The sequence below is a fragment of the Manis javanica genome, chromosome 14 (assembly GCF_040802235.1).
Source record: "Manis javanica isolate MJ-LG chromosome 14, MJ_LKY, whole genome shotgun sequence".
Lineage (NCBI taxonomy): Eukaryota > Metazoa > Chordata > Mammalia > Pholidota > Manidae > Manis > Manis javanica.
In genome coordinates, this window is record NC_133169.1 from 12,153,866 (window position 1) to 12,173,652 (window position 19,787).

Below are 19,787 nucleotides of genomic sequence, written 5' to 3' on the forward strand. Positions count from 1 at the left end.
ATCTTCAATAATGCTAATTCCTTAACTGTATTGATTCTTTACAGATTTCAAATTATTTCCATGTATACACAATCAGTTTAGAGGTCAGCTGATGAGCTGCATACTGGCCCTGTTACATAAGTACACACATCTGCACATACTTGTAGTGCATAGTCAAGCGTGTAGGTGTCCTCGCCTTTTGAATCAAATGGCTGTGCCTTCTTCTGTACGATAAACAGTCCCTTCCCTTCTGCTCATGTCCTGGTTTCCGTAGTTGTTAGTAAAGCCTGGAGGGTTTTGCTCTGTTCCTTGGCTCCAGCCACCTGACCCAGGCAGCCCCTATTTGAACTTTCCTGGAATCCCACAGCCGGGCTCACATTAGGATGTGCTTTGGTGCCATAGGCTGGGGACATGAGGAGTAACCCAGCCTGCAGTTGTGAGATTCTCCACACATGGGCCCAGGTGGGGTTCCATGTCCTTGGTTTTTCGCCCCTGCACAGCTTGCCCTGACATCATCCCACGGTCAGTTTGGGAGGCCAGAGAAACACACTGCACTAAAATGAACCTTCCAGCCAAATATGTTGTCATCATCCACACTGCTGACCCAACTTGCAATGTATCCATGGACTGCCAGATTCGCATCCGAGACATACAGTCCTTCCACATGGACACACGGAACTTCTGTGACATTGGATATAAGTAAGTGTGATTGATGGAAACATGACCGTCCTTTTCTTCTGTAGGAAGGAAGGCAGGGGAAGGGGGTGGACTAATGTTTACTGAGCCCTTCCTTTGTGCCAGATGCTTTCCGTAGAACCTCATATTTCACTCGCGCAAGACTCTGGACTGCATATCACTGAGACCACAGTTAAGGGTTAGATTCTCCATGAGTAGATGGGAAGACTTGGAAAAGAAGACATTAGCAATAATGATAAAGCAAGACTATGGCAGGCCTTATAGACGGTCATTGAAGAATTGTACCTTTTGTAGGTTTAGTGCCAGTCCCTTCCAGCCACTCAGAGACATGGGCTCTGCTCACCCCCCTACCTCGGTCTTGCCCTCTTTGATGTCAGAGTCCTGCATTACCTCTGGTGTTATTTACTCTATTTGACAGACACAGGACCTTTTAACTGCTCAGGGCTTCTTTTGCCTGGTCTCTGCAGTAGGAACAACATTACCTTATCTATTTGAAGGAATAGAGTGAAATCAAAATGTTCTCTCTTGGCTCCTTTAATGCCAGGTCTATAACGAAGAATCTCATTAAGCTAGTGGAATAGCAGAAACTTCTTGGAGGATGCTACTTGGTGGAATTTTCATAGAAGGGATTTAGGGTTAGAATGTGAGAAATTTCAGTTATTCCTCTGTGACTTAATCACAACACACTTCACTAAGTCTCAGGTGGGTTAGCTTTGGCATCCGTGTTGTTCTCAGCTGACTGCCTCTCTCTTAACTCCCACTTTAAAAGCAGCCTTTGCAAACAGGAGACAGCTGTTGCTGTATTTTGCATGATTTCTGACAGCTTTGCATGGCTATTTAACAGAGACAATAGTGAGCTCTCTATAAATTTAGAAATTCCAAATGGAAAATGCCAGAGGGAATGTTAGTTTTCCTTTTTCATTTAGTCTGCAGGGACTCAGTCCCTGTTCCTTGGCTTTTGAAGTCTCTTATGGTGGCCCCTGCCACCCCAGCCTCAAGATGCGTCATCTCCACCTCCCATGTGGATTGTGGTCAGGACAAAGCACCCTCTCACCATTTTTTACCTTCTTAACGAATATTTATTGGGTATCTGCTAATGCCTGGTGCTCAGCAAGACACATACTGTTCCCTCCCTTGCAGAGTAGGGAGGGAAGATAGTAAACCAGTAATGACAACCTAGGGCACCAGGCCCTGTAAGAGATGAGGAGCAGGAGACCCACAGGATGATCTAACAGAACTCGGGGGCAGTGAGTGGTGTCAGGGGAGGGCTTCTGCAGGGGGGACGTACAAGCTGGGACATGGATAAGGAATGGGGACTCGTCAGGCAAAGTCGGGCCGGGAGTGTCCCAGGCAGGGGAGCGGCATACCCAAGGGCCAGGGGTCCAGACAGAGCACATGTCTTTGATGAACTGAGAGAAGCTTAATGAGTTCTTAGAAACAGATTTCAAGGAGGGCCGTGGGAGAGGTGAGGCTGGAAAGGCCGACACGCGGCTGGTCCTGATAGACTGAATACAGTCAACATCTGCTCCATGGACAAAAGAATGAATTAATGATTCAAGGAGTGCATGAAGACAATTTTCCTTCCCAGAGTGACTTCCTCTGTTTTCTTTTGCTCAATCCTAGCTTCCTGGTGGGTGAGGACGGTGGTGCTTATGAAGGGGTTGGCTGGGAGATCCAAGGTGCTCACACGTACGGATACAACGATATCGCCCTGGGAATTGCCTTCATAGGCAACTTTGTAGGTAAGGAGTGAGCGCATTGCAGATGGGTTCTGGGTGTTGAAGTATCATGTGGGATGTCTTGGAGGCCTGCGGGGAAAGGCACCATTGTGGTACCTAGCAGGGTCAGTGGAACATTTTGCTTAAAGTGGGTTCTCCATACAGGATGCAGGTTACCAGGTATTCCTCCCAGACTGAACATGTTCGCCAAACCCATTCATCCCAGTGGCCATCTCCATCTTTTTTTATGGCCATATGCAAGGAACGCATGAAGCAAGAGAGAACAAGATCTTTTGCAAACTTTGGTGATTTTACCGCACGGCCTGCAAATACTTCTTCCTTGTTGACTGTGGCAATGGCGTCAGGGAGGCCCACCACCTGTCGCAGTGCCGCACAGTGCCTGCTGAGAAGTGGGGTGCTGTGCTGCCCTTCTCTTCCAGAGCAGGGGTGAACTTTCTGCAAAGGGAGAAGCTTTGCAAGGAAGATCAGGGAACGCAATGACCTTGTTTTCTTTGTGCTTGGCTGCCACAATTCATGTGAATTTGTTGGCTGTGGTGGTGGCGGGGGAGGACAGAGGGAGACAGGAATCTGGGCGCATGTCCCCGCCTTAAGCGAGTAACCTGGTGACCTGGATGATGATGGGGTAAATGTGTTTTGCAGGTGCCCCACCCAACGCTGCAGCTCTGGAGGCAGCCCAGACCCTGATCCAGTGTGCCGTGGCCAAGGGGTATTTGAGTCCCAACTACCTGCTGGTGGGTCATAGTGATATCAGCAAAACCCTCTCTCCTGGGAAGGCTTTGTACAACATCATTAAGACTTGGCCCCATTTCAAACACTGAGACACCCACCCCTGCTCCTCTGAGAGTGTTCCCCACACCCACCAGGCCACCCCTGCTCTCACCCTGCACCTTGACTCAACCCCTCATGTCCTGTCCCTCCTTTCTCAGGTAGTATGACCCTCTCCTGTCGGTGTCCCCCAGCTGTCCCCAAACTCTCAGGCGCAGCCTCCCTCCCTCCTCACCTCCTTCCCCTGGGTGCCACCTCCTCAGCCAGACAAGGCTACAGGCTGGTCCCTCTGTGACTTCTTGTCCCTCACCACATGCCCTTCTGCCCCTGTGCCCTCCTGTGTCTGCCCGCAGCCCCCAGCCTCATGCATGACCCAGGCCAATGCCCGTCCCCTCCTCTCTGCTCACACACGGACATGGCCATGTTTGGACACAGCCCTTCTCTCAGGGCTTCATTGTTTACAGGCGTGTCTGTCTCTCCACTGGATTGTGAAGTGGTCCAGCGTCTGTCCTCAGCTCCTCCACAGGGTCTGGTATCCAGTGGGTGCAACAATGTTTGCTGAATAAATGGATGAATAAACAAATGAGTGGGTCAGCCCCTGTGCCCTTCCACTTTGCTCCATCATCCCCTGGTTGGGGTAGGCTCCCTGGACAGCACCCACCGCCGGAGTCTCTCTCCTGTTCCTCCCAGCCCAAATCTCAGGTCACTGGTCTGTAATGGGTGCTGTGTCTCCAGGGTCCCAAACCCCCATCCTCCCCAAGGTCCGTGAGGGCTGGGCTCGTGTGCCCCTCCAGGACCAGGCCTGTGCTATGTCCACACAGCCTTTCGAAGATTCTGATGTCACTGCATTCTCTCCATTTGTCATGTGCCTCTGGCTGCCTGGCATGCAGGCAGGGAAGGATGGTTTAGCTGGAGGGGCAAGGAGGCCCAGGGGACTCTGGGCCACTTCCTGACTTTCACAGCCAGGACCGTTCCAGGAGGAGACCCGCCTGGGGTGGGGTGTCGCTGTGTCAGGGGCTCTGGCCAGCCCTGTCCTTCTTTGGGTGCGGGGCTGGGCACAGATGTCCTAGAGGAACCACCCCAACCTCCTGCAGTGTGTCCCCTTCCCTGACAACGTGGAGGGTCCCCCCTGCAGGGAGCAGCCAGAGGGGTGGCGTGAGATGCTGAGAAGCGGGCTTGGGAAAAAATCTGTCCTTCAGGTTTCTTGGCCTCCCTGCAGGCCTCCCAGGAGAGGGTCTCCTTCCTTTGATCCCAACCCCCTTCCCAGGCTCAGGGGCTCATTGGCCTCCCCAGGCCCCCTACTGCCCAGGAAGGCCTTGGGGGGGACTGTAGACACCCCCATCTCCGTCAGCCCTCAGCAAGGTCTCCAGTCAACAACTTTGCATGGTCTAGATTATTGTCTTCTCAAAATTATTCACCATCTTTTGTCTTAAATATACCATCCAAGTGTCATCGGGGCTCTCCGCTGGCAGGGGCTTCTCCAAGGAACGCTCCGGGTGGCCCGTTCCATGCAGTTGCCTCTTCTGGGTCCTTTGTGTGGAGAAATTCTTCCCAGCTCCCCTTACTTCAAGTGGGGAACCCGTCAGCGCCCCCGGGGTTGTTGTGAGGATGAAGTGGAGTAAACGCGTTAGGGTCTTAGGCTCCGGCTGGCACATGCTCGCGGCCCCCCTGCAGGCCGCCGAGGAAGCGTCCTTGGGGCTATTGCTGAGATGGCAGCTGCCCATCGCTCCTGTTGACGATGGCCCGGAGGACGCGTCCTGGGGCACCAGGTGCCGCTGCCCCAAGGGAATTTGGTAAGAGCAGGTGAGCCCGAGCCTTGTGAGCAGCAGGGAGGAGCCAGATGAGCCCGTGGGCGGGGCTGCAGGAGCCCAGGTGAGGGAGGGACCTGTGTCCTTCAGGCCCCCTGACTGCTGGGGCGGGGCTCCAGAGCGCAGCTGGTCAGCTGCTCCACAACTGTACGCTGGGAAGGAGACACAAAGATGCCAAATGAAGTTTTCTTTGTCCCCAGAGTGGAATCAACCAGGCTAAGGCCTTGTATTTTACAGAAAACTGAGCCTAAAGCACGCAGATGACATGTTTACGTTCACCCTGGGAGTTTACTAAAGGAAGCAGCCCTCAGATTCTGAGCCCACAGCATTCCTACCGCCCTCTGGTTGGAGTCATTTTCTGGGCCCTCCGTTCTGGGACGGTGAAGTAAAGCATCGTAGCATGGCTTTCAGGACTGTCCACAATCTCCCCCAGCCCATCCTCCTCCACGGAATGGGCCCAGGTGGGCAATTCAGAGGCTCACCTTGTGAGCTCGCCCACCCTGGTCCACTGCCCACTCTATGCCCACCCTCTGGACCTCTCCAATCTGCCAGGAGTTAAGACACTTACCAAGGCTAGCTCCTCTGGAAGGCTCCCTGCTTCTCCAGACCACAGATGGCATCTCTGCCCCCAGGTGCCCATGGACTTTGCTCAGGCCTCCTGGTGGCTTGTCACTCGACCCTGGCGTCTCCCTCCCGACCTGGGCTCCCCAGACTTTACCTGCCCCTCCCTGTCTTAATATCTCCAGACCTGGTGCAGGGCCTGGCGCCCCGGGCACCCCATCCACAGGCATGGAGTGGCAGGGAGAGGGCCAGAGCCAGGCAGGGAGGGCGAGCAGAGGCAGCGATTCCAAGCTGGGAGGGCAGCTCCCGCCCCTCTCTGGGTCCCAGGGTGTCTGTCACAAAGTAGAGGTCCCAGGTCCTCAGGCTACCTCAAGCCACCCACCACTGCAGCAGATCGGATTTCTCACAGGCGAGCCCCATCTTACTCCAGGCAATAATTGTTCCCTCCTTTGGTGGCCTTCCCGTCAGTGTGAGGCTTGGGAAGAGTGTCCCCCGGCACCCTCGGAGGCTTCTGCGACTTTCTCATTACGGTGGCCACAGCCGGGGGGATACCAAGGCCTGCTGGCCCTGCTGCCCCCTGAGCATGGGAAAGGTGACCTCCCAGGTCTCTGCCCTCCCTCGGCCTGTGCTCCTGGGCTCTTCCTCTGTGTCTTTGGATTTTCTTTTGTCTTTTTTTTCCCTAGGTCTCTTTGTCTCTGTCTTCCTCCCACCCCATAGCCTGCTGTCTGTCATTCTTTCTCTCACGCTGACTCCCTGCTAGCTATCAGTGCTTTCCATTTCCTGTCTGCCCATGTGCTCCCATGTCTGTCCCTGTCTTTGCCCATTCTCTTTGCCCTCACCAGCATCTAGAATGTGGCCTTGTGGAGGACATGGTAGGAAAAGGCGGCCTGAGCCTCAGCACGCAGACTCCACCTGTTGGCCCCACTCTGCTCCGGAACCAAGCCCGCCCATCCTCAGGCCCCTGGCATGCCACGGAGTGGGAGGAGGGGGCAGAAGGCCAAGGGTGGGGTGGCTCTCGGGGAGGTATACGTCTTCTAGAGCGTACAGCCTCGCTGAAGCTGGACAGGTTTGTTCCTGGCCCTGCAAGTTCTGTGGGGCGGGGCTGAGGGCGGGCAGGGCCCTAATTAGAAGAGCTGGCTCTGAAAGCAGAGAAGGTGTTACTAGCTGGAGGGGTGGTGGGTGCAAGTGGGAGCTCCTGGGTTGGGTGCAGGAACCTCTGGGGGACTTTCCCTGGTGGGCTGGCGTAACAAGTGCCTCCCCGTAGCGTGCAGCTGGGAGTGCCGCCACAGGGCGGCCGAGAGCCCTTTGGTGCCCAGGAGTGATGCAGCTGCCCGTGTGAGAGGGGAGCTGGGAAGCTCTCATTCACCCTCCAGTGCTCAGCTCACATGTCCTCTCTTCTAAGGGTCTATCTCTTGAGGCCCCAATTAGGATTCTCCCATTGTGTTCTTTGGTACTCTGTTCATTTGTAAATAATTATGTGTTTCTCTGTGTGTGTGTGTGTGTCTAAGTACATGTTTTATTGTCTGACTTTCCCACTAGACTATAAACAGCATTGCAACAGGGACTGTTCACCCCATTTACGTCTGTACCTGCTCCTGGCGCATGATAGGTACTCAGCGAACCTTGTGGTCATGCATATTCCCCAGGTGTGGAGACCAGGCACTGACTGTCTACAGACTCGTCTTGGAGCAGGTGGCCCGTCCCTGCTGAGCTCCCAGCTGGTCCATCATGAGGTGTTGGGGAGGGGAAGGAGCCCGGGGTGTGAAGATGGAGGGATCAAGAGGGAACTGACCTGAGGTCCAACCAGATTATAGCAGATCCACAAGACTGCACCCACAGGGATGACGAAAAGCTGAGAGCCCAGTAACACTCGGAGGTCTTTTCTCTGTGCTGGCACATGATATATGTGGTTTCACGGCATCCTCAAGACAGCTCTGTAGGGCTGGACCTGTCATTCCTATTAGACAGCTGAGAAAACTGAGGCTTGGCTTGGAGAGATTAAGGCACCTTCTTGAGACCCCACAGCCAGGGCATGCCAGCCCTGAGCAGAGTTTCTGTCCCTTCTCCCAGGCTGCTCACATTCCTTTTACAATTGGTCACGCGAAGTGGACAATGTGCCCAGGGGTCCCTTGGCTCCAACAAAATTCACTGGAGCAATTGATTCCCTTGATCTAACCATATTCTTCAATTTATAAGGTGATCCATATAAAACTCGATGTACACGGTACAGTTCTGAACTCGTGTCGTAATAATAACACTGGCAATGCAGCCCACAATTGCTTCACCTCTTGGTCACCCTGGCAGCCTCACTGGCCCAGTGGGCATTTCTACCACAACCGCTCTTAACCCGCCTCTCATCTCACCACATCCTCACCGGGCCCGTTTTTCAGCTTGAGTGAGGGACTCTGGTCTGTCTTGATTTAGCTTCACATTAGTCATGTTTCCTCATAGCTAAAATCTGTTGAAATCTTTTGAATTTTGATTTCATCATCCTCTGTGAGCCATCGCTCACTTCCTTATCTTCAGCATTTTAATTCAAATTCTTCGTTGTCATCTCCCAAACATCCACAGGTATTGGGCAGGGACACCTGGCCCTTCTACTGCATTGCCCGTTTGACCCTCATGAGAACCGGCAAGGAGGACACTGTGATCCCTATTTCACAGATGAGAAACTGAGGAGATGTGCTCGAGAACCCAGATTGCGAGCCCCATTCCCTGCCACCATTGCCTGGTAGAGTTTTCCCTGAATCTCCCTCCAGGATGACAGGAGTGCATTAGCTACAAGCCTCTGCTGTTTGCTGCAGTGACAACCAATGTGCTGACGGGTACACCTGCCATTCAGTCCTGTAACCCTGGGGCAGATGGAGGGAGAAAAGAACTCCTGCTAGCAATTAGCCCATCTTCATCATCAAGCACCTACAGGCACCATTTCACTTACCACCAATATCCTTATGAATCCCAAGTCTGGAATTTTTATTCTTGTTTTCACTATATTCAACTCCATTCTTAATTACCCTCCCTCTGACAGTCTTTGTACACACAGCAGTGAGGTTCACATTTAAAGGAGGCATCTTCTGGCAGCATGGGCCCTGACCCGGCTAGGGCCCCTCAACCTAAGCTTCAAGTGTCACTGAACCAGGCACACACAGGATGTATTTATATCATAAACCACATACCACATGTGTAAAGACTTTCTGAGAGATGCATGGCTCGTGGGGGGTGGACAAAGGTCATGATCTGTAGACTTCTGGTGTCTAAGGAAGTTAAAGTGTGTGTTGCTGTTTAAAATCACAGAGATTCCTGCTTTAGATTCCAGTCCAACGAAGCCAAGGATACATGTCTGACCCTCTTGGTTTGTTATTCTGTCCAACGTAGGTAATAATGAAATTCTCTGGGTTGGTATTTAAAGGAAGAACTTGCAATGTAATAATTAAGTTGAAAAACACCCCCACATTCTCACACTGAGTAAAGGAAAAGCTGCCAGCATTACCTCCCCTTAGGGAGGTTTTCATCGGCCTGGGTGGGAGGGGATGAGGCTGGGGAGGAGACCCACCAGGGGGCCATGGGCACGGACTTCAGGGCTGTCTGTCCCTCCCACACCTCTCTCTTTTTTGCCTGGTCGGTTTCCATTCAACTTTCAGTTCCCAGTCCTAGTGTCATGGTTCTGGAGGGGAACCCTCCCCAGCCCCGCACCGGCAGCCATATACTCATTCAGAAACCTGCCCCTCTCCAACACGGCAGGACTTGGACTATATCTTTAATTCTAATGTTATTTATTTTAGATCTGTCTTCCTCTCTAGACATTAGTTTTATGCTGGTCTGAGAGGCTTTGCATCTAAGGATCCAAGGGGTGGCTCCGGGTCCCTCAGCCATTTGGAAGGTGGGTGAGGGAGCAGCCGCCCGAGGGACTGGAGTCCTGCCCGGGCTGGGCCAGTAGGTGGCGCAGGCGAGCCAGCTCCCTGGCCAGGGCTGGGGGCTGGGAAAGCCTGGGTGGGTGTAGGGAGAGAGTATATTCACCAGGGGCAACAGCTTGGACCTGCTGGGTGAGGAGGTGGGGCACCCAGCTGATGCAGGCCTAGGGAGGCAGAGAGAAGGGCTGGGGAAGCAAACCTGCCGGGGCATGTGCTGTGGGGGTGGCTCGGGTGTTGGCGTTCTGGTACTTCTGGCCACAAAACTGCCCGTGGCACAGTGGGATGCACAATGGCAAGGCAACCTGTCCAGGGACTTGGAGGTCAGAGTGGAACCCCGCCCTGCCAGAGCTGCTTTGGGACACATGTCCTACTTGCTCTTGGTCTCCCACTGCCCACAAACTTGCCCATGTGTCACTTCCGTCCCGGAGTTTCTGTCCTAACCCTCTTTGTCTCAATGGAGAGAACTGTGGCCCACTGAGCAGGACTTCTCCCGACTTCCCACGACCTTGCAAACATCTTTCTTGAACACGGAGTTCAAATTCTATGTGCTTATCTCTACCTGCGTATCTAGTAGGCATCTAAAATGTTAATATCCAAAGCTGTTCTCCTGGTATTCCCTTTAAAACTCCCACTACAGTCTTCCCAACTCAGTAAATGGCAATGCCAGAGAGAGACCTTGGGTCCATCACTGACTCCTTTCTCTCCTTCCCCCTGTCTGGCTGCCTCTGCTTTCAACATACAGTCAGAATTCAGCCACTCATCAGCACGTCCCTTGCTACCTGTCTGGTTCAAGTCTCCATCATCTATCACTTGAAAGGCTGCACCTGGCCTCTCTGGATTGGTCCCCTGGTTCTACTGTCCCCCAGCCCATGTGCCTTTTCTCGACACAGCAGCCAGAGAGATCCAGTTAAAATCCAAGTCAGATCTGTTTCTTCCTCTACTCAAAAACCTCTGATGGCTTCCCATGTCACTCAGAGGAGGAGCCACAGCCTTTGGTATGGCCTGAAAGACCCTACACAGTCAGGCTCCTTGCTTCGCCTTCAACTGCATCTCCAGCTATTTCTCCCCCTTCCCCTGGGCTCTAGCCTTGTTGGCCTACCCCAACCCTCCACAGCCACCTGGACACACACTCCCTTTAGTAAGATTGTTTCATACACTTCTAAAACCATTAGATTAAAAAATACATTTGGCATTCTGTCTTGGAATTCTTTCTACCTCCTAAATTATTTTTTCAAATTGCACATATTCAGGGTCATTCTTGGGGCTGTACAGGTCAATGGGTTTTGACACATGCATGTTTCACAATTGCAGTATATGAATAGTTTTGCTTCCCTAAAAAGTCCTCTGTAGTTCATTTAGTCAGCCCTCCCTCCAAACTCCAAATCCCTGGCAACCACTGATTCTTTCACTGTCTGTACTTTGTCTTTTTTAGAATATCATATAATTGGATTCATGCAGTTTGTAGCCCTTTTGGGGAAAACATACCAAATTAACCATCAAGGGCTCTGGTGGAGAAAGAATTGTTCATTCCCTTATCAATATGCACTTAAGGGACACCCATGTCTTTTTCTGGCTTGGCAGCTCATTTTTTTGAATTGCTAAGTAATATTCCATTGTATGGATGTACCATTGTCTGTTTATCAATTTACCTCTTAAAGGACATCTTGGTTGCTTCCAGTTTTGGGGGATTATGAATAAAGCTGCTATAAATATTTGCATGTAAGTTTCTGTGTGGATATGTTTTCAGATCAGTTGGATAGATGCCTAGAAACATGCTTGCCAGATAATATGACAAGACTATGTTTAATTTTTCAAGAAAGTACCAAATTGTCTTCCAAAAGAGCTATACCATCTTGCATTTCCTATGTACAGGAATGAATGAAAGTTCCTGTTGCTCCACATACTCATGTCTCATTTGTCAGAGCATTCTGAAGGGGTGGCTATGCAAGTGTGACCTATTTGGACTTTGAGACACATTTCGACAGTGTTCTACACCAGTGACTCAATGTGGCACTGGGGGAGACTTTTTTGTCATTTGCAGGGGTCTGTCCTAAGTACAGAAATAAAAGCTCTTATGTGAGGGGATGGGGGAAAAGTGGCATTTTGGAGAAAAAGCCCTAGGCTTGTGTAATTTCAGTGTGTTCATTGAAATTTTGTCTTGGGGGGAACAGAACCATCAAGGAGCTGACAGATCAGATGTGTTTTTTGTGTATTTGACTGATAGTTTGGGTTGTATTTTGAAATCCAGGTTTGCAGATTTTACTAAGCTTTCCTTGGTGGAGAAAACACAAAGAGGAACCACTGAGACGGGGGAGACGCGTTGTTCCCAGTTTCTTCCTGCCTCCTTGGCTACCTCTTAGCACTCTCCTCCACATGTTCTTTTCCTCTACTGGCTTGGAATATCGACAATCGCTAGAGCTCTGTCCTTGCTGCTTTTGTCTTTTCCCTCTACTGTTTCACAGATGATTTTGCTCAGTGTCATAGTGTTAACCTCCCGCCTATTGAGAATGCTTCATTCTACGGGTCCAGCCAAGACCTTTTCTGAGCTCCAGATCCACATGTGCAATGGGGCAGTGGTCACCCCAGCTCTTGTATGTCCAGCAGGAAATGTACCTCCTCTCCCCGAACCCCTTTTCCATGCTGGAAAACTCTACATCCTTCTTTCCTCCTCTTCCTCGTCCACATCCGTTGTGGGAGGCAGTACTGTTACTGGCTCAGGGCTTATATCTTGAGCTGGACAGATCTGGGGCCATGTCTAAGCCTCTGTTTCCAGATTCACAAAATGGGATATATAAACATCGAACTTAGAAGGCTATTGTGAAGACTGAATGGAATAATGCATATGAAGTGCCTAGTATCAACCAAGCCCATAATAGGCCTCCATAAATATTAACTTATTTATAAGCAATTAGCTGCAAGTCTTATGATTCTGAGCTCAGAAACGTCTCCTGACTCCAGTCCTCCTTCCTCGTCCATGCCATCACCTAAGTTAATGTTGTCATCGTTTCTCACCCAAGCACTTCATGAGTCACATTCCGGGCTCTTCATTTTTCATACTGCTGGTGGTGTAATCTTTCTTAACACAAAAGAAAACAGTCTGTCAAGCAAACAGAAAATACATCTGACCTGTCAGGCCCCTGCTGGTTTCTTGTCACCCGTAGGATAAAATCGAAACTTGGCACGCCAGCCCCTTCACTCTCTGGGCTCAGACCTAGTCTGTGCCCACTCCCTTCTCTGTCTTGGTCTCTTCTGACTCAGCCAACACACCTAGTCCCTGAACATACCAGCCCAGACCCATTCTCAGGTTTGCCTTTGAATGGGCTGTTCCTTCTCCTTGGAAGTCCTTTCCCTTGCTTCTCTGCTCAATAACCTAATAGTTCTTAAAAAAAAAAAAAAACCCCAGCACAAATGCCGCATCTTCTCTTTATCCCTTCTTAGCCCTCCGAGTCAGAGATCCCTAATTTGAGACCCTGGGACTTCCTGCTTTTCATGCTGAGTTGGGATTTTTCCTTTCCCACCTTTATGTCTTGTGAGGTTGTGAGGTTTGAGGAAGCTGACATTCCATCTTATTTTGAGATGCACCCCCAACACCTACAGGATTAACAAACATTGATGGTGTGGTTAGTGAGCTAATGGTATTGTTGGTTTATTTGTTTGTGTCTCCATGAGAACTTTGAGCTCCTGCAGGCCAGGACCTGTGTGCCATTCATCTTTGTGTCTTCAGTGTCTAGCCAGGTTCCTGAATGTGAGAGTTGCTCAATGGCTTGTGTGAGTGATCAAGAAAGTAAGAGATGAATTTCACCGTGGATAAGGGCAAATGGGTGCCCTCAGGTTATAACTATTTTCATGATCCTTTGAATGTGGGGGACTCAGGCTGAGTTAGACCCCTACAAGGGACCTGAAGTCTCTGCTGGGGGTTCATTGAAGCCGAATTGCCTTCTTCCATGTTTCTCTCCCAGCCCCCCAGCCCTGCTCCAACCCATTCCTCCTTCATCCTAATGGGCTTTTCCTTAGGTTTAAGTGATGATCACAGTTAAAATAAAAAAGAATAACAATAGAAATAAAAATAAACTTGGTGCCTTTGGATAATCTGTCTAAATCTGAATTTTTTCATCTGTACCTATCAGATGGTTGCTTTGGGAAATTCATTCTGTTTTCCACAATGATGGCAGATCTTTTAAAGTATACTTTTAAAGTAATAATCTTTTTAGTCATATAAAATGGTTTGTTTATTTCAGCTACAACATTTTATTTCTCTTAATATTTTGGTATTTTCTTAAAACTTTGTGGGGCTTCAGAAAGGTGACAACCAAGTGACTCTCAGAAAATGCCAGTTAGGGATCCAAGGTGGCCCAGCTGGCAAGGGCACAGAGTAGAGTCCGCGAATTCAAGCTTGTCTGTCTTCAAAGTCTGTGTACTTTCTTCTGGTCTAATGTCCCTAAGGGATACAGGGAAACTTTATGCCTCTTTTGTGGAAATTATGGTGGAACCCAGTGAGCTCTTGTTAGAAAATACCGGCCACCCACAAGGAAACCTGTACAGCAGGAGACTGAATGAGGCAAACGCTTGCTGGAGTAGGAAGGAAGTCTCAGACCTTTGGGGTGGGCGTGGATAAGGTGCAATGCTGCTGCTCATCAGCAGGGGGCAGGCGAGCCTGCCATGCTCACCATCTGTGGGTGCAGGTGGCATCTGTGCAGTCTGAATCAGGGACGGTCAAGTGAGTTGAGATCATAACGCAGCAACAGTGACTTTTTGTCATCTATACAGGGATTTATAGCTGTGTGCTCCACAGTGGCTGTGTGGCTGTGTGAGGTGGGCTTTATTGCCCCCATTTTACAGACGTTCAGATAGGTTAAGAGGTCTGTCCAAGGTCACACAGCCTTGCAGAAGCTGGGTCCCCAAATCCAGTGATTCTACTGTACATCTTGGGCTCTTTCTGGCACATCACACTGGCTTCTTGGTAGAACAATTTTACAAATTATATATATATATTGGGTTAAATTATATATTATATATATATTGGGTTAAATTTGTTCTCTTTGGTTCTTTTCCTGGCAGAAACAAAGAATTGAAAGGCAGAGATACAATAGGAAAGCAGAGTGAAAGTTTTATTTGAATACACTCCAAGGGAGGAGTGGGCCAGAGTCAAGGGAGACAAAGGCCTGATCCATTGGGTGGGAGGCTTTTATATTACATTCTGGCTAGGAAGCACCTCTTTGATTGACAAGGTGGGGGTCATTTGATTGACAGGTCCATTTATATAGCCATCCTCCTCAGTGCACATGTCCTTTTCCATGATGAGGTGTCCCTGCATTGTGATCTGGTTGGGACCGGTTTGGCTTGGTCCTGATAGGCAAGAAAATTATCTCCTTGCAAAGTCTTTGTTGTCTTCACGTGCGACCCCCTCTAAGCCTAATTATCTCCCAAAGACCCCATTTCCAAATACCATCATATCTGGGGTTAGAGCTTCAGCATATGAACTTGGGAAAGACATCATTCAGTCCATAGCAGTCCAAATGCTAGTTACATCCTGTGATATTATCATTTATAGGAAATAGATATTTAGTCTTTATCTCTGTTCTTGGCACAGTGCTCCTAAAACCCTTAGACTTTCCAGGGATGAGAGCTTGGTTGCCCGGAGAACCAGCCGTGTGATTAGGGTGCTAGAACTTTCAGTCCTTCCCTACCTTCCCACTTTATAAGAATGATTATCTGCCTATAAATGAAAAAGGAGCCTTAAGGAAACTGACACATGTTCAGAGTGCATTTTGCTGTGTCTCACTATCTTGGTCACCAGGTTATGGAACACTAGTGCAACTAACAGCCCTGCTGTGTAATGGTAAAATCATAGAACCAGTCATTGTCAGAGCTGGAGACACTCTGAGATAAATCTAACTGTGATTTTCAGAAAATGTACCTGGGGCCTACTGCAGCAAACATGCCTTGGGTAATCATTAAAATGCAAATTCCCATGTTCCATTTCAGGCCTACTATACCAGATTGTCTGAGTGGTGAAGCATGGGAATCTGCATTTAATAGTAACATTCCAGGAGATTTTCATGTGCACACAATGATTTGGAGGTACTAATCTAGTTCATCCTTTCTTTTTTACAATTAGGAAATTTAGTTTCAGAGATGACACCGACCAACTTGAATGAGGACACACAGCTTTCATTTGAGTTTGTGCTGGGATTTGAATTTCTCGGGTCACCCCACCCAGGGCTCTAGGTATGACTCCAGCCCTGAGGAGTTGTTGCTGGGCAGCTATGTCTGGGGAGGTCTCCCCCTGTGCACCAGGTAAAATCTCAACTGAATGTGGGAGGATTCTTGACTCAGGTGGAGAAAAAAATTCACAAATGGGTTGGACAAGTGTAGGTAAGAAAGGAATTCTTTAAAGCGAGAGTGGTAGCTAATGGCAGCAGCCATGCAGGCTGTAGAGAGCAAGGAGGCGCAGAGGCAGAAAAGAAAAGTTCATTGGATCCTTGCTCAGCCCAGGGCAGATCCCTTGCCAACTCCTGAAGCCAGAGTCATCTGGTGCCCAACGTCCACTTGAATCTGCACAGTGTGGGAACTAAGCCCCTACTACCCCAGAATTTGGGGTAGCCACAGAGCACTGGATGGAGTGAGATTATATTCTGAGAACTTCCCCAAAACAAAGAAAGGATATTTATGGTCAGGCTATTAAAGAGCACAATCATATAGCTGCAGTCATGTCCTGAAGGGAACTTGCAAGCCCAAATCAGAGGTCTTAGTAGCTCTTCCCTACTTGTCTGAAGTAGAACAAAGAGAGTGAAGACTTGTGCTTAAGCCTAGAAAATTGAAGTAGCCAAGTAACAAAGATGCTTACCACAGAAAAGGGGTCTCTTATTAATCTCTGAGAGACTTGGAAGAGCACAGAAACGAAATGCAATAAGTTGAGCAGCAAGAAGGTTTTATTTAAGGCAAAGTCCAAACTTGAAGAAAGGGGAGTATGGGCAGCCTCAGAGAGGAGGTATGCTTAAAGTTTAGGATTCATGTCTTTTAAGGATTTCTAGAATGGGGTAAAAGGCTAAGGGGGCATAGGCTTGACTTGTGGTCTCATGATGTCTATCTCTGGTGAGAGACAGTATGTCATCATCCACAGTAAGTCCTCTAGATATTCTGTAAAATAAGCTTAAGGAAAGGAATTTATTGATCCGGTTCTTCTCCAAGATAATGGTTCCCCTCGAGCAGCGGGATCATATCATTTAGGACTGCTTGCCCTGCCTTAAGATAGGGCTGGTAGTTGGTTAATGATCATAAAGTATGTTAGGAATTTTACCTCCTAACTCCCTAGTTTTTAAAATGGAATCTTAGCCTTAAAATGGAGTCCCTCCTGTTCTTACTATACTATTTATGTCTCAGCATTTTTCATCAAAGGCAGGAAAAATTATCATGATGCTTGTGCCATGTCTCTGCCCCACCTCAGTGTGACCTCAGATATATGACCTTAACCACTCTGGGTCTCAGTTTCTTCATTTGTAAAGTGGCAAAAATTTCCACTCTGCCTTCTTCACAGAGGTGAAGGTGAGATAGAGCAAGAAAATGGGACAATGGTTATGCCATTGTAAAACCTACTTAGCCTGAGAACTGAGGCCCAGCTTATTCTTTACCTTAATTTATATGCTGTTCTTCCTCTTCTTCCAGCCCCTTAATCAGTTAAGTGACTTTGTAACCAGGATGAGAGAGAGAGACCTCTGGAGTGTAAATGAACCTGCATGGGTAAAGAATGCTGAGATCTGGATGGACACAGTCATCGGAATAACCCTGTTCTTAAGACAACACTTTAAAGGAATTATTAATCACCAGTATGCATCATGCCTCATGCCTCCCCCTGCCCAAAAGGCCCTAGAAAACCCCAAACCCTAAACTCTTAAGTGCGCCTTCTTTCTGAACTGGTCCTCACTCCCTTCTGAAAGTGCACTGTCTTATCAAATAAACTTTCTTTGTGCGTAAGCCAATTGCTCTTGCTGCTGAATCCTTTATCATGATAAAGACAAGAGCTCGCTGACCTCCACCTCTGGTGGTACATGTCTTTGTTACTTTGCTGTTTCATTCAGCTTTCCAATCTTAACACAATCCTTTTCTCTCTCCCTGTTTTATTTCAGACCAGTAGGGAAGTGGCAGTTCCCAGAACATAATCTCACTCCATCCAGTGCTCGCAGCGCCCTCCAATCCTGCGGTGGTAGGGCTATAGTTCCTGCGCCATGAAGATCAAGCAGATACTGGATGCCAGGTGACTCTGGCTTTAGGAGTTGGCCAGGGATTTTCACAAAGCTGAGCAAGAATTCAATAAACTCCTCTTTTCTCCCTGTGTTTTTCCTTGCTCTCTACTGCCTGCATGGCTGCTGACATTCACTTGTACTTCTACTTTAATGAATTCCTTTCTTACTAGCACTGTTACACCTGCTCAAGAATTTTTTCCCATCAGAGTCAAGAGCCTTCCCCCATCTCGGTTGAGGTTTCATCTAGTGTCCAGGGAGAGACGTCCCCAGATGCAGCTGCTTGGCAACAAAGGGTCAAGTAGGATGCAGCTGGGAAGGTGCTTTGCCAAGTGTGTCATTTTGTTATTACACTGCTGTGTGTCTGAAATTGGAGCTCTGGACACAGTGCAAGAGACAAAGAGAAGAGAAACCAAAAGGAAGAGCATTCCAAATGGACAGACACAGATAAGAAGAGAAAATGATCAGAAAGGGCTGTAAACTTTGCTGTGTGAGTGTGTGTGTGTGTGTGTGTGTGTGTATGTTTGACCCCCCTTTTATCCATAGTCATTGAAATTAGATTATCCTTTCAGCAGAGAGTGGGGGCAAACATATGGAATCAGAGGCCAATGCTTCAGAAGAGAAGTTTGTGGGGTAGAATTAGCATAATTCAGAAAGAACATCTAATTTGGCTTCTTTCCTGAATCGAAAAGTTCCAGCAGCCATGGTGTTTAAGGACCACGATCTTCCAAAAATATCTTTAGCTCTAACTCCAATGGTCAAAGAAGTGAGAGAACTCAGATGTCTTTTGAAAGAGGAAACTAGCTGGTTCAAAAAAGGACATTGTTCTGAATAAATAATGGGAAGGTTGAGTTTCCAAGTGAGAAATGACATAGCATTGAAAGGCCAGAAGAATAAAATCTTCTGAATAATGACTTTACTGAACTCTTCCTCTCCAATAATCCTTATCATTCTCTCAAAATAAGCTGGATATCCACAGGACCCTCTGAGGTCCTGTGTCATTCAGTAGACAAACAGTAAGCAGTATCAACCATAGTCTCTATATATCAACTGTTCTCCAATAAAGATATTGAGAACAAGTGGCAGAATTAGATCTGGAACCCATCTCCTCCAACTGCAGATCTACTGTTCTTACCTTCTTTCTACTCATCCTGGTAGAAGTCATCTCATAATTTTTTTTGTTATTTTTAATTATTCAACCAGAGGAAATATGCTTAGTACTAAATACGCAGGCTCTGGGTTGAATTTAGGAAGGTCAGTCTTTTATGTCTCAGATTCCCTGTGACATGGCGATAATAACAGCATCTAATAGACTTCCATATCTGTCAGTATGTCAGATTATGTTCTAATTGAACTAACTAAAATGCTTGCTACAATTAAAAATTAAACATATTGAAATGTGTTACTGAACTGGCACAAAACCAAGAAACTCACAGAATATAAAAATTCAGGTGAAAGCAGGAACTGGGAGAAAGTTGAGCTCCAAGGCTGTCTGCTGCCCTAAGGGTTTCTGCTCAACCCTGGAGGCACTGAGCATCTGCTTTGACAATAGCGTAGATGTATTGGTCAGGGTTCTCCAGAGAAAGAGAACCAGTAGGAGAGAGAGAGGGAGGGACAAAGAGAAAGACAAAAAGAATATTTATTTTAAAGAAATGGCCCATATGACGGTCAGGGCTGGCAAGTATAAAATCCACAGGGCAGGCAGGCCGGGTGGCAACTCAGGCAAGAGGTGAAGTTGCAGGCTCAAGTCTGAAATCCGTAGGGCAGGCCAGCAGGCTGGAACCTCAGGTAGGATTCATGTCTAATAGTTTTGAGGCAGAAGTCTTTCTTCCCCAGGAATTCTTAGTTTGATCAACTGATTGGATGAGGCTGACCCACATTACTGAGGGTCACTGACCCACGTTATTGAGGGTCATGCCTGTATTTAAAGTCAGTTGACCACATCTACAAAATATTTTCACAGCAACACATAGACTAGCATATGATTAAATAATTGGGTGCAATAACCTGGCTGAGTAAACATACCAAATTAACCATCAAGGGCTACTCCCTCAGTGTAAGGGTGAATAAGAAATAAACCCATCCTGC

General features: G+C 48.4%; 1 protein-coding gene across 16 annotated transcripts in view; it reads left to right on the forward strand.

The window, feature by feature from the left end:
- LOC108386369 (peptidoglycan recognition protein 4) overlaps positions 1-17,787 on the forward strand; it is a 49,254-nt gene extending 31,467 nt beyond the window's left edge. For 14 of the 16 annotated variants that reach the window (XM_073222103.1, XM_073222099.1, XM_073222107.1 and 11 more), the window contains 4 exons: positions 480-678; positions 2,299-2,417; positions 3,054-3,145; positions 3,644-3,762. In XM_073222103.1, coding sequence (XP_073078204.1) covers positions 480-678; positions 2,299-2,417; positions 3,054-3,145; positions 3,644-3,745 — 512 coding nt within the window. In that variant the 3' untranslated portion in view covers positions 3,746-3,762. Of the gene's footprint in view, positions 1-479; positions 679-2,298; positions 2,418-3,053; positions 3,763-17,585 lie in introns of those variants that run through there. The other 2 variants (XM_073222104.1, XM_073222094.1) reach the window with 2 other exon arrangements.
- The last annotated feature ends 2,000 nt before the right edge of the window (positions 17,788-19,787 follow it).